Source organism: Lissotriton vulgaris, chromosome 9 (assembly GCF_964263255.1).
Source record: "Lissotriton vulgaris chromosome 9, aLisVul1.2, whole genome shotgun sequence".
In the NCBI taxonomy this organism is placed as follows: Eukaryota; Metazoa; Chordata; class Amphibia; order Caudata; family Salamandridae; genus Lissotriton; species Lissotriton vulgaris.
This window is the reverse complement of record NC_141697.1, coordinates 562,008,536-562,023,364: the sequence shown is the minus strand read 5'-3', so window position 1 is coordinate 562,023,364 and position 14,829 is coordinate 562,008,536. Positions and strand designations below refer to the sequence as shown.

The 14,829-nt window shown below is 44.7% G+C and overlaps 1 protein-coding gene across 1 annotated transcript in view; it reads right to left on the bottom strand.

Annotated features, from left to right (window-relative positions):
• Positions 1 to 205: 205 nt before the first annotated feature.
• PYGM (glycogen phosphorylase, muscle associated) overlaps positions 206 to 14,829 on the bottom strand; it is a 138,220-nt gene continuing 123,596 nt past the window's right edge. Inside the window, exons 16-20 of the mRNA XM_086938092.1 lie at positions 4,491 to 4,632; positions 3,934 to 4,141; positions 3,007 to 3,141; positions 2,835 to 2,901; positions 206 to 1,702 (exon numbers count right to left, since the gene is read on the bottom strand). Of these exons, the coding sequence (XP_086794218.1) occupies positions 1,550 to 1,702; positions 2,835 to 2,901; positions 3,007 to 3,141; positions 3,934 to 4,141; positions 4,491 to 4,632 (705 nt within the window). The 3' untranslated portion in view covers positions 206 to 1,549. The remainder of the gene's footprint in view (positions 1,703 to 2,834; positions 2,902 to 3,006; positions 3,142 to 3,933; positions 4,142 to 4,490; positions 4,633 to 14,829) is intronic.

Genomic DNA, 14,829 nt, shown 5'->3' with positions numbered 1-14,829 from the left:
AAACGAAACCCTTGGTTTCACGAGCGTTTTGAGGAAATGAATTCTCGCTACGCTCAATGCGCTTGAGCGCATTGATAGGTCGCGAGACCTAAAAAGGTATACTAACTCTAAAAGGCATCCAATAACTGCTTCCTACAGTCCTATGTAGCAAGAGGACAGCGCCCTCTGGTGGCGTTCAGAAAAAAGAGCACGCAAACACAAGCTGTGCATTCCAATAGTTGAATACTTTATTGAACAGGAAGAATATAATTATACATAGTGAAGAGGCCGCACTCCTCACCCAAGATTTCAGTGTCTTTGACGCACTTTTTATTCGGCAAGGCGGCAGACACCAGCACCCCCAACTTAATCTCCCCACCTCGACCTTCAATGCGAGCTACGGCAAGAGGTGCTGGCAGGTGCCCCTTCTCCGTATGAACGGGGCAGCTTGTGTAGGCAGGCCCGCTCTTTGCCTCGTGTCTTTGTTGCAGCATTTGGGCTGGGGGATATTTTTGCATATTCGCTCTTCTGCTGAAAACTTCTCCTCCACTTGACATTCAGCATGCAGGAATGTCCAACGCAGGCATGGTCGCGCGGGATTGGTGGAGAGTCTGGGGCGGGCCGGTTAACAGGAGAGGGTGATGCCCATACTAAATGCAAGACCGATTCCAGCTTGGGTCCTAGACTTTCAGATCGTTTTACCAGACAGCATGTAGGAACAAACGCTGCACTTCGTGAGCTAGAGATAACGTCATACAAATGGCACAGGACAGTCATCCCATCTCGACTAAAATTCATTTTAAAATCAGACATTCCATCAATACACATACAGCTCACTAGGGCGCCAAGAACAGGAGCACAGAACAGGTGTTTCCCTCCATGCCCTGACACCCCACACAAAAGGGCACATTCTTAAATAAAGACAGCTCTTCTATAAGATCCATCATCTTGGTTAAAAGGTACTTAAAAAACATGATTTCAATCGAACCATGATCAGTAGGTTTTTTTTTTGTCCTAGTTGTTCCCATCTGCTTAAGAGAAAATGGATGGAAAACAGGGCCAGGTGGTCTCCCTGAGGGCCATGCTGAGCAAGATTTCCTCATCTGCAATTAAAGCACCATTTAGGAAAAGGATGGCAAACATTGCCATCCACCCTCAATATATATGCCCCGGCAGGCCCTTGGCGTCACATAAGGACCGATCCACTGTGACAAGCCAGGCTACTAGCTTTGGGACCGGAATATTTTGGAGTTATCCTCACAAGCAACTCATCAAGGGGCGTTTCAACTTGTAGGAAATGATGTAAAGGGGGGCATATTTTCTGTCCTCTGAATACTGCCCCTGCCAACCCTCATCCTCCGAGTAATTGCTGAAACCGTTCCGCTTCCCACTACACTCAAAGCAAAAGAAACATCAAGCAGCATCACTGAAAGTCTCTAGGAAGCTGGCACTACCCTCCCTCGAACCTGATGCCCCTCATTCTCATACACCCCTCTCTGATCCTGTGATGATCCACAGTCAGGGCCTGGAGCACCTGGGGCAAAGGAGGCGGCACCGAAGGCAGGATCATCTATTCACGTGGCTCGTTGGGAGGAGGTATTTTGTGGGTGCTGGGTTCGACACCCCAGATCTCACGGGCATACTGAGCAATGGTGCGGTCGCTGGAGAACTTGCCAGAACCTGCAATGTTCATGATGACCTTCTTGGTCCATTCCTTGGTGTTCTGAGAAATTAAAGGTAAAAATAAAACAATGAGGAACCAGTAAAGAAGACAAAGCAGAGCAATCAGTAAAAACAGAGTGGAAGGCTGCAGCTCTACAGTTTGGGCATTTAACCAGCCAGATCTTCATAACAGAGGCAAGGGACGTGGACCTCCAAGCAGGGGATGGATAGCCTTAGTCTCTATCCAGGAAGTGGCAGAGCTCGACTTTAGAGAAAGACATCTACGGGGAGGGCGCTAGCTAGTGTTGCCACAGCAGACGTTCGATTCTGTCATGGTGTCGAAAGGTACCAGAACATTGTAACCAAAATGTTGCAAGACAGGAATATTCAGCCACATGTACAAAGTTGCTGCACTGAAGTATGTGAAAGAGAGAGAGACACAGCTCCATAACTACAAAGATCTGACAGTGCTGCTCTCTACTGAAGCGCTGGAGCAGTTTCTGTGTGACTCTAGCATTGCTTTTGTCCTAGATGGGTACCCTTCCATACCAAAAGACTATGTTCACACTAACGTTAACAATGTTCACACTCTGTATGCATGCTGTGTAGCTCATGTGCAAAGTTATAAAATTTTGGATAAAACAAAACTTTTCTCCTTCCATTCACCTGCCTCAAGAAGGAGTCATTATTTGGTGCAAAGCCCAGACTACAAATAAATGTTAGAAGATGGGGCTTTGTCAAAAACCATGGTTGGATTCACAGCAATACCCGTGCACCACTTATGGGACGGAATTTAACGCAAAGCACTGCACTGGTTTACTTTTAAGCAACTCTCCAGTGTTGGTTTGTGCTGGAAAGTAGATATCAAATCAACACACTTTGCAATTGTTTGGTTCACTTTTGGCGACTTTGCACCAGCACAAAGTGTTGATAAATCTAGTCCTCCTATATCTGGTCCTCATTCTCCTAAGTATTGTTTAAAAAACATCACCATCGTTGGAGCCAACCATGAAAAAATGACATCCAATGGGCCAATATTTGTGTAGCCTATATTTAGAAAACAATATTTCGGTCAGATGATGTTTTTGCTGATAATCCGACATATGCCCATCTTCTCATAACTATGCTACCACTACTCTCATACTGGCAGAACCCCCATAGCCCATTCTCTTGCACGCCATGCATGTGCTCACCTTGTAGAGAGCATTGACTTTCTCCTGTGCTCTCATGTAGTCCTCATAGTCGGCGAACACCTTAAACCTGGAAGGGAGAGAGACTAGATAAGCAACTGAATGCAAAAGAGGAAGCACAAGCCTAATCTTGATACACATTGCTTTTTTTTGGCCGTCCCAGCAAGACACCCACCGGTCATGATGCATCAGCATGTTGACGATGTCTTTAAAGAGGTCAGGCTGCTTGGGCGAGAAGAAGCCACTATTGAGCTGGTCGATGACCTGACGGAGCTCGGGGATTCGGTCGTAATACTCCTTCGCATTATAACTGCAGTAATACAAATCAGCAAGAGTCAAACAAAGGAACAAAGGCTGAGAGGCAGATTGAAAAAAGAAAGGAAACCGCTTTAACAGAAGCTCAGAGATCAATGAAGCAGGAAACAGCTATATAGAATAATTCAGTGCAACTCCACGATACAAAGAACCCCTATATAGGCGTTTCAGTAATCCGGATTTGGGCAGAAAAAGTAGTTTCCATTCGAATCAGGATCAGGATTACAAGATATGCAGCAAAAGTGCAATTACGTGTTTTTCATAGACGTGTTTTAAAGTGAAAGCATGTCAGAACAGATCAGGAAAAAACATACCAAATGGGAGAAAAACCAAGAAGACATCAGTCCGCAAACACATTTATGCTATGAATCTCCATTGATAGGTATAACCCTTAACAGTGCTATAATACCCAAAATTGTGGTGTTTCTTATTCCAAATGCTTTAGTACCTGCTCAATATTCAAGCTAGCGAACTGCCCATTTGGTCACCAGTTTGGCTCAATTCTCCCAATGCCAAGAATATGAGTGCCTTGACACCCTGCGGTAATTGATTGCGCTTTACAAATACTGGATAGCAAGGAAATTAAGCATGTGGAGTTAAAGCAAGGGACTGCTTTTGCCACGCACCACGACAGTGAAGGAGCACGCATAAAAGTGTTCTGCAATGAATGAAGAGAGAACACAGCTAGATACATGAACAGAAGCAGCGCAAGAGAGGAGTCAGAGAGCGACTGAAGGGATTAGCGAACACTAGCTTACGAGGGAGGTCATTCTTGTCCCATACTCACCCTTTCTTGTCCATCTCATCCACATCTGGCACTCGCATACCAAAGATGAAGAGGTTCTCCTCACCGGCCTCCTCGGCCATCTCCACGTTGGCCCCATCCATGGTGCCGATGGTCAAGGCTCCATTCAGCATGAACTTCATGTTGCCTGTTCCAGATGCTTCTGTGCCTGCGGTGGAGATCTGCTCAGACAGATCAGCAGCAGGAACCACTGTTGAGGTAGGAGGGTTTGGAGAAAAGAGTAGGGTGTATCAAACACAAAGGAAACCCCAACAGATAACCCTCAGAATTCCCAACATTCAAGCAGGACATTTTACCAACCACCACATGCCCCATGCCACAGGCGTAAAAGCTTGAGGAAATTCTGAAATGTCCAAGATAAACATAGGGAGTTGTTGCATTGCCCGCTCATTTTCAGGGACCATCCCAAGTATGCTGCCCTTCAGATTTAAAATGATCCCCCTTTAAGAAGTCAATACAAGGCTCGCACCAAGGCATCCACTTCTAAACCCAGTCGAACTCTACCGCCGCCCCTACAGAACATACTGTGCCTCGCTTACCTTTCTCTGCCAGAGACACACGGTAATTCTCCAGGAACAGGAGCTTCAAGCGGTCTCCTACCACAGGGTCATTGTTGATTACATCTCCAACAGACGTAATTAATTTAATGATCATCTTTGCCATATGGTACCCAGGGGCTGCCTGTGGAGGGGAGGAATATTGAGAAAATAAGGGAAATATAAGGAAAATAGCAGGATAACATGTAGGGTCATCCAAGATACAAAATAAGACTGCTACTGAGTTGGAAAATGCTGAAGGGGGCTCCGGGAAGAGAAATACTCCACCCTGGCAAGACTGGTGGGAACTGTGGGGCCCATCGGACCTTGGACATCCACCCCTTATCCGCTACTAGCATAGTCGAATCCCTAAGAAGGCAGCCTTATGGGTGAGGCTGGCGATACCTGGCCGTGTGTTTGTGTCTTTGTTTCAATGTTCAAACACAATAGCAGAACCTCACTCACTACGTTTGCATTTATATTAGCTACAAGTATACAAATATATCATGTTAAGGTGATTATGAACTCCTGTTCGTTATACATTTACAATAATTTCAAAAAGTTTTTTTTTTTTTTTTTTAAGAGGCTAATAAGTATATACTATCTCCACAATCCCTCCGCGGGAGAATAATAATATAGCGAGGAGCCACAAGAAATGCACCAAGCAATAAGAGACAGGGCTCACTCCAGTGTTGAAAAAGGGAGGGACATAAAAAGCCAGTAAGAGGTCAAAGAAGGAATGCACACCCAGAAATAAGTAATTTAACAGTACCATTGTTTAGTTCATTATCTGTCCTACATGTTTATGTTTTATGTAGTCCTGCAGTCTGGTGTTTATATCTGAACTTGACATAAGCATGGAAATCATCTTAAGCTGTAAAAGGTCCCTGCTGCAATTAACACACACTTTTAACTATAACATTAATTTAGCAACATGATTAAGTGCTTTCAAAAGGGGCTAAGCCCCCTCGCAACCACATCCTGCTTCTAACAACAAAGAAGGGCAGAACCAATAGGAGACATCATTTTTTCCACACACCTTCAGAAAAGGCTTATTTTACTGCAGCATTACCCTATGAAATGTGAAGTGCGGCAGAGTAGTACAGAGTGATTGTGGTTGTCAAATACAACCCCTGTTCAACCAACCAACCTAATGACTTACGAGATACCCTCAGGCGCCCTTAAATCATCAACACAGATCTGCCTCTAGACCTACAGAACCTAAAGAAAAGACCTTCTGCATGAAAGTGCTACACCTTCAACTAGCAAGGGTGTGGGAGGTGCACAGCAAAGTTACATAGGAGGTTAATGCGAAAGTTGTTGCGTTTTTAGGGTGCTCTCACCGGGTGGTGTTGTCCGTCTGCACACCACTAGATACTACTGAAAGTTGTGTTTGCGGGAACCGCAGGTACATCCCCAATGAGGCACACCGAAAATGATCACACAAAAGTGCTTCGTGAATTCCTTGAATTTATCACGTTTATTTTCTTTAAAGTTACTTCATTTGAGAATTGTTTGTTATTTGCTGATATTTAAAGCATATCAAAAGACAACATCATTGTGCATCCGAACTGTAATATCCTATGCATTTCGGGCTGTTTAGCCCTTGGTCACGGATAAGCTGAGGAGGAAGAGTAAAAAAAGGGGGGGTGTAAGGGATAATGCTCAAGCGTTTAACGTGAATAATGTGTACAAAGTGCTCATAGTGCTATTTAAACGGATGATCTGCTGTGGGTGGCGTGGGGTAGTTGTGACCAGAAAGGATAAAGTAATAACAAAACGATGCGGGCATGGCTAACTCATAGCGTCAGATGCTGAGATTCAAGCTGAAAGGTAACATGCAGGTCTAAAGCCAAGTATTTAAGCCGGCGTGGGCGTGCTCCGCGAACAAACGGTTGCGTGTGGGTTTAAAGCTTGCAAAATTGCGCGTTAGCATGCACTTACTTCAGGATGAGAAACATAGCGGCGTATAAACGCGTGCTCATTCGAGTGGCAGCCGGTTGTCTGTCGTGTCAGGAAAAGAAACGGGTAGATATATGCTTAGAGAAATAAAAGTGAAAAGTGAAGGTGGACTAACGTATAACAGTGAAGCTGGAAAAGTGTGGCAGCCATATTGGAATGGTGAAGTTATGATGGGAATAGGAACAAGGTACATTCAATGTGTGAGCGATATCAGAATATACATGGCAGCGTTGTAAACACTATGTACCAAATTATAAAAAACAACTTAATTCAGTACGATCATTAAGCCCGTTCGGCTTAAGAGTCTGTAGCATGTAAATCCATTCAAGTTCTCTCTTAAGTAGGAACTTGGTGTTATCAGTTCCTTCTCTTTTCAAAACCGTTTCAAGAATGATAAATTTCATTTGAGCGATGGTGTGGCTAGCCTCAATGAAATGCATGGCAAGGTTAGATTTTTCAGATCTTAGTCTAATGTTAGACTTGTGTTCGTTGAGGCGTACTTTCATTTTCCGTTCTGTCTTGCCAATGTACAGTTTGCCACACGGGCATTTCAATGCATAGATTACATTGGCAGTATCACATGTCGCGTCCACCTTGAGTTTTACGTCGTGACCTTTCATAGGATGCTGTATAGTATTTCCTTTGATTGCACTGTTACAGTGACTGCAATTACGGCATGGTTGGGTGCCGCGGTGGTGTTTTAGTGGCTCAATGGGTTTAGTCAGGATTTCTTTCAAGTTGTTACTTCTGGTATGAGCGAAGATTGGAGGTTGCTCGAAAATTCCCATAAAATCGGGTTCATTTTTTAACACAGGCCAATGTTTGCAGATGATCTTTTTGAATTTGCAACTAGCTGTAGAATACTTGGACACAAGCACCATACGTTGTTTTGAATCCTTTTGAGACTTGGTCATACTTTCTGTTCTTGAGATGGTGGTGACACGATCGCGTGCTTGTTTCAGAACGTTGTGAGGGTATCCTCGTTCGAGAAATCTGTTTTCCATTTCTGTGATACGTTCTTCAGCCAGCTGTTCATCAGACACTATGCGTTTGACGCGTAGCATCTGGGAAAATGGGAGGTGTTTTTTGAGGGAGCCTTGATGGAAACTAGAATAATGTAGGGCATTGTTTCGATCAGTACTTTTCCTATAAAGGTCGGTGACCAATCCTTGTGAGGTATTTTTTATATGTACATCCAGAAATGCGATATCAGTATCGCTGATGAGCCATGTCAGTTTAATGCGTGGATCTTTATCATTAATTTCAGTCATGCGTATGACGGGGCAGCAATTGAATTAATGATTTTCACCCTTTACCATTCTTACTTCAAAGTGGATGATCGATGGTTTCTACAACTTTCAGGGATGGCCATGGGGAATTGTGCTGCCCCGTCATACGCAAATACATATATGGAAAACTTCGAAAAGAACTACATATACACCAACCCGAATTTCCAGAAGCATGCCAAACTGTACACACGATACATTGATGACCTTTTCTTTCTGTGGTCAGACACCAAGGAAACCCTACATGACCTCATGACTGAAATTAATGATAAAGATCCACGCATTAAACTGACATGGCTCATCAGCGATACTGATATCGCATTTCTGGATGTACATATAAAAAATACCTCACAAGGATTGGTCACCGACCTTTATAGGAAAAGTACTGATCGAAACAATGCCCTACATTATTCTAGTTTCCATCAAGGCTCCCTCAAAAAACACCTCCCATTTTCCCAGATGCTACGCGTCAAACGCATAGTGTCTGATGAACAGCTGGCTGAAGAACGTATCACAGAAATGGAAAACAGATTTCTCGAACGAGGATACCCTCACAACGTTCTGAAACAAGCACGCGATCGTGTCACCACCATCTCAAGAACAGAAAGTATGACCAAGTCTCAAAAGGATTCAAAACAATGTATGGTGCTTGTGTCCAAGTATTCTACAGCTAGTTGCAAATTCAAAAAGATCATCTGCAAACATTGGCCTGTGTTAAAAAATGAACCCGATTTTATGGGAATTTTCGAGCAACCTCCAATCTTCGCTCATACCAGAAGTAACAACTTGAAAGAAATCCTGACTAAACCCATTGAGCCACTAAAACACCACCGCGGCACCCAACCATGCCGTAATTGCAGTCACTGTAACAGTGCAATCAAAGGAAATACTATACAGCATCCTATGAAAGGTCACGACGTAAAACTCAAGGTGGACGCGACATGTGATACTGCCAATGTAATCTATGCATTGAAATGCCCGTGTGGCAAACTGTACATTGGCAAGACAGAACGGAAAATGAAAGTACGCCTCAACGAACACAAGTCTAACATTAGACTAAGATCTGAAAAATCTAACCTTGCCATGCATTTCATTGAGGCTAGCCACACCATCGCTCAAATGAAATTTATCATTCTTGAAACGGTTTTGAAAAGAGAAGGAACTGATAACACCAAGTTCCTACTTAAGAGAGAACTTGAATGGATTTACATGCTACAGACTCTTAAGCCGAACGGGCTTAATGATCGTACTGAATTAAGTTGTTTTTTATAATTTGGTACATAGTGTTTACAACGCTGCCATGTATATTCTGATATCGCTCACACATTGAATGTACCTTGTTCCTATTCCCATCATAACTTCACCATTCCAATATGGCTGCCACACTTTTCCAGCTTCACTGTTATACGTTAGTCCACCTTCACTTTTCACTTTTATTTCTCTAAGCATATATCTACCCGTTTCTTTTCCTGACACGACAGACAACCGGCTGCCACTCGAATGAGCACGCGTTTATACGCCGCTATGTTTCTCATCCTGAAGTAAGTGCATGCTAACGCGCAATTTTGCAAGCTTTAAACCCACACGCAACCGTTTGTTCGCGGAGCACGCCCACGCCGGCTTAAATACTTCGCTTTAGACCTGCATGTTACCTTTCAGCTTGAATCTCAGCATCTGACGCTATGAGTTAGCCATGCCCGCATCGTTTTGTTATTACTTTATCCTTTCTGGTCACAACTACCCCACGCCACCCACAGCAGATCATCCGTTTAAATAGCACTATGAGCACTTTGTACACATTATTCACGTTAAACGCTTGAGCATTATCCCTTACACCCCCCCTTTTTTTACTCTTCCTCCTCAGCTTATCCGTGACCAAGGGCTAAACAGCCCGAAATGCATAGGATATTACAGTTCGGATGCACAATGATGTTGTCTTTTGATATGCTTTAAATATCAGCAAATAACAAACAATTCTCAAATGAAGTAACTTTAAAGAAAATAAACGTGATAAATTCAAGGAATTCACGAAGCACTTTTGTGTGATCATTTTCGGTGTGCCTCATTGGGGATGTACCTGCGGTTCCCGCAAACACACCTTCAACTAGAAAAGATTCTGCAATTGGTGCATTCAGGCAGGGTATGGCTCACTGAGATGTAAAGAAGTTAAACCCCATCTGCTTATCTTGCGAGGTCAGGCATCGGATAGTCTTCAATTTAGGTACATTTATCTGCCAGTACTGAATGTAGAAAGAGTCCTGCCTAGAGAACGTTTTCCAAACCCCTGCTAATAATGGTTCTTTATAAGTTCTCTGCAAGTTTTTTTTTCTGTCAGATTATGCCCTCTTTAAGAAATTAACAAGGTGCCTATATATTTGAGCAGCAATATTTTTAACCCTATCCAAAGGTCATCCTTGCAAGGTATTTCATTAAAGTAATGCTTCAATATAAAAAAATCAGTCCCAAAGGTCAGCGAAATTCAAGCTTTCTTTGCACGTTTTAAAGGGATGAACAAGTTACTTGACCTTTGTAACGCCATATCTGGTAGACACTATCTAGCTGCAGATTCCTTACCTTAGAATATACCCCTGACGTCAGACTGGATCGAGAAGTTTGAGCAGCACCCCTGTGACCCAATAGGAGCCATTGTTCAGCTCTGTATCATTCGCACTGGAAATGAGGTGCGTGGTACCTATATAAGCACCACCCCGGCGAGCTGATGTCAGTTACTTTTGCGACTTCCCATGCCAGGAGCGCAGGGCCACGATGAGAACTGACTACCAGTGTGTAGTGTAAGGGACACCCTTGTCAGAGCTTTAGTATTTCAATTAGCTAGTAGAGCGGGAGGATGGGAGGGACGGTAAGGAATCTGCAGCTAGATAGATTATCAGATATGGCGTTACTTAAGGTAAGTAACTTCTTCATCTGATAGAGACTTCTAGCTGCAGATTCCTTACCTTAGGACAGAACCCCAAGCAATGCCTTCCCGTAGGTGGGAAGGCGAAGCCAATTTAAACCAGAAAGTCCTGAAGGACCAAACAGGTGAAGTGGTGGTCAGGACGGGCCCGATTGTCCAGGCAGTAGTGTTTGGTTAAAGTGTGCATAGATGCCCACGTTGCTGCCTGACATATGTCCAGGACAGAGACTATGTGGGCTAATACAGTGGCCGCAGCCTTAGCTCTGGTGAAATGATCACGCAAACTCTCAGGGAGTTGCTTTTTGACAAACAGGTTGCAGATCTTGATGCAGAGAACTATCCAATTTGAGATAGTCCGTTTCTGCACAGCTTGCCCTTTCTTGGTTCCTACCGGCCCCACAAAGAGTGGATTGTCCACCCAGAACTCTTTTGGATTATCAAGGGAGAATGACAACGCTCTTTTTCGGGCCAGGTGGGAGTAGCCTCTCCACTTTGGAGGAGTGAGATGGAGCAAAAAAAAAAAAAAGATTGGCACGGTTACATTCTGGGCTACAGGAAAGGAGTCACAAGCTTATGAGGAAAGGAGGCACATTTCCGGAGTAACAGCTTGTCCATATAGAAGGTTGTCCGCTAGGCATCATCAGTTGAGTTAATCACCCTGGGGCTCAGAGAGCCAGCCAGGTGTTGAGCTACCAGGGAAATGCCCTGGTGCTATAGCTATATCCATAGCTGCAAAGCCTCTTGACAAAAGGGTCTACAGCCCTACCTGCTCTGTCTGTTACAGTGCCACATTGCAGTGGTGTTGTCCATGAACACCTGCACCAGCCTTCCCCTAATCAAAGGAAGAAAGGCTTTCAAAGCCAAGCACATTTCCTGAAGCTTAAACAGTTTGATTTGGAGCCCAGACCCTGCCAGAGACCAGAGACCTCTGATCTCCACCTCTCCCAGATGGTGGCCACATCCCAGATGTGGCACATCTTTTACTACAGTCAGCTCTGCTTGGTGAAGGGAGAGGGGTCTGCCACTGACCCAATCGTAGTTCGTCAGCCACCACTGCAGATCTTTGGCAGTTCCTTCTGAGATCTGGACCACATCAGAGAGATTCCCAATGGTGCCCCTACTTGGACTTCAGATCCCACTGCAGAGCCTGCATATGCCAACAGGCATGTGTTACAAGCAGGCTGGAGGAGGCAATAAGACCCAACAACCTCAGGGTCATTCTCAATGAAATCCAAGATTGAGGTATTATAGTCTGAATATCTCCGACAAGCCCCTTGGGAGGATAGGCCTGAAAATGCTCTGTGTTCCGAACAGCTTCAAAGAAAGGGAACGTGCGACAGTGAGTCAGGTATGCCTTCGGCACGTTGTTAGTGAACCCCAGCAAGTGCAGAAGGTTCACCATAGTCTGGAGGTGGGAGATAACTGCATGTGGCGAGCCCCCCTTCAACAGCCAATCATTGAGGAAGGGAAAGACTGGAACCCCGAACCTCTACACATGAGCTGAAACCACTGTCATAACTTTTGTGAACACCTAAGGGGGGCTGTTAAGCCCAAAGGGGAATACAACAAACTAAAAGTGCTCTTAGCCCACTGTGAACCGCAGAGTAACACCTGTGGGCCGGCAAGATGGGGATGTGGAAATATGCATCCTGCAAGTCTTGCACCTCTGTCTTGACGGTGTGGAGGGTAGCTGAAGGGCCATGACCTCAGTCGCCTTAAGCACCACCATAGCTAAAGAGGCTTTCTCCTCCATTGCAATGGTAGGAGAGAGAGACCTTTGCCAGTTCCTCATACCAGCTGGCCTCATTCTCATCTAGGGGATGCTGGTATCCATAAGGGACCTTAGACCCCTCCCATTTGACTCCCTCTTCAGGCCTGTCAAATGCAAAAGGCACTGGCTCCGATCCGGAGCGCATGGTCACAGACTATGTCCGTCCGGGGTCCGTGTCAAAGTCTGTAATGATGGGGGATGGGGCCACCGTGGGGCATCTGCAGCGCCAGGGGCATCGGCACAGGAGTGGGCCATTGTAAAAAAAAAGGCACTCTTGTGATTTGGCACCCTATGATGACCCTCAACTACCACCATTTTAACAGACTTTAGTGTGTTATTTTGCCCTATCCTTAATGTAGGACGGTCCTGCATATGCCAGATTCTTTTCTTTCCTCTAATCTTGCTTTCAGTGGGAGCTGTCACAGAGTAGAACAGTCTTGCCAAGAACAGAAGGTGTGGGATGTGCATTTGAAGGCGAGAGAGGTAGAGAGAGGTGTGGAATGTACTTTTTGGTCTTAAAGTGCAGTGTTGTGAGCGGTGGTGCACACATGTGCTCCGTGTTGTGGTCCGTGGTCCGTGGTCTCGTATTGGGCGTAAAGTTCCGTCTACCTTTGGAATGAGTAAGTACGTGGAGTAAATGCCCTTGTTCCTTTCCTTGTGTGGTACCTGCTCTATTGCATCTTTGTTTTGAAGTTCTTGCACCTCTTGGAGTAATTGAGATTCAAAAAATTAGAATGCATCTTCTTGGTTTTTTGGGGGGGAGGGGAGGTTGCTTTGCCAGCTCTATGCAGTAACAGTACTGCATTATGTTTAATATCCATTTGTCTGAAGTGATTTTCTTTAACTCTTGGAGGAAGTATGTTAACCTGCCTCCTACTGGTGTAATATGTTGGAGGAACTGTTCGCTTATAGGACTTTGTTTTTGTATTTTTCTTTCTTTTTTGCAGCACACTCCATGATGTCTTTGGAGGGTGCACAAGCTTTGGAGTGCAGTCACTTGGTTGCGGTTTGCAGTCCACCTCGTTGCGACGGATCTCATCTCCGACTGCACACTCATAAGGATTGCCTTACCTGTTATTGCCAATTCTGCTGCTGTCCCTGGCTTACTCCTTGGTAAGTTTGTTGAAAAGCTTGGTGCCAGGTTGTAGGTTGGTGGTTACCTCTGCCCACTGGTCTCTGTGAGGGAGTGCCTCTACGCATGCCTCTGAACTGTAGTGCACCCATAGACCTTGCAGTTTCATAGTCTTTCTTTAATTGGTTTAATTTTTCTTCAACATCACTTCCAAACAGTTCACCATTGAACGGTGAGTTTTGAATGTTGTTTTGAACCTCTGGCTTGAAACCTGTGATTCGCAGCATTTGTCTGCTAGAACTTTCTGCAGCATCTAGGGTGGATTTTAAACATATGTATACATGTTTTTCCACTCTTCCACAAAGTGGCTTTCCCTTCTTTGGAACTGATTTGGCGGGTGTTTTAGCAGTTCTACCTCCGCCCAATGTTGATATGAATGCTGTTTACCAATGCATTCGAATTTGCTATGCACCACTGAATTGTCACACTTCTCTCGACCATTCTCCCCAGGAGATCCATCCTTTGCTCTCTTTTTCTGGTGGTGGGCCAACATTGGTTGGTACATTAGCTCGTTTCCAAGCAATAAAAGTTATAATTGAGTCGGCTGGCCTTGATGTACATAGGGTCCTTAGAGGAATGCTTGAATTTTGCTCCTCTTAGTCTTCCTAGTCTTCGAAGAAGAATTTCTCTTCTTCGTCGAGTGGTTCGGGAGTTGTTGGCGGCTGCAATTCCTCGACCACTTTCATCGGTCGAAATTTTCAGCGGAATCTAGAATTGTTTCATCTTTACATTGAAATCTTTCTTGCGTTGCAAGATGCTTTAAATTTCTGCTTCAAGCCTCTTTTTTTTCTTTTCCATCTCAGACGCAAGAGTTTCGGTGACAAGACTTTCCGCTTTTCTTTTTGAGCTTGACGACGCTGATGCAGCTGACTAAGCCTGTTTGAACCTCTCTCTTTTCGACGTCGAACCATATTTTTCGTGACTGTCTTTCAACGTCTTCGATTTTTTGAGGGTCTTTGCCGTCTCTGAGTCCGTGTCTAAGGAACAGACGGTCTGTTTATCCTTGGATGCACTTGCGGTCGAGTGTCTCGAAGCTGAGGCTTCTCTTGAGGACTTGGAGTCACTTTTGCTTGCCTCGCCTATCTTTTTCAAGGTTGACAGTTATCTTACCTCCTTTGGAGTCTTCTTCTCGACCTCTACGACTGGAACATCTGTGTTCTCTTCGACTTCAGGCCCTTTGGCGATGTTGTCCTCCTCTTCGCTGGAGAGGCTCAGGTCTCGAAGCAATGGTGGCAGGCCTTGACCCTGCATGTTATAGTTGGCTCTGATCTGCC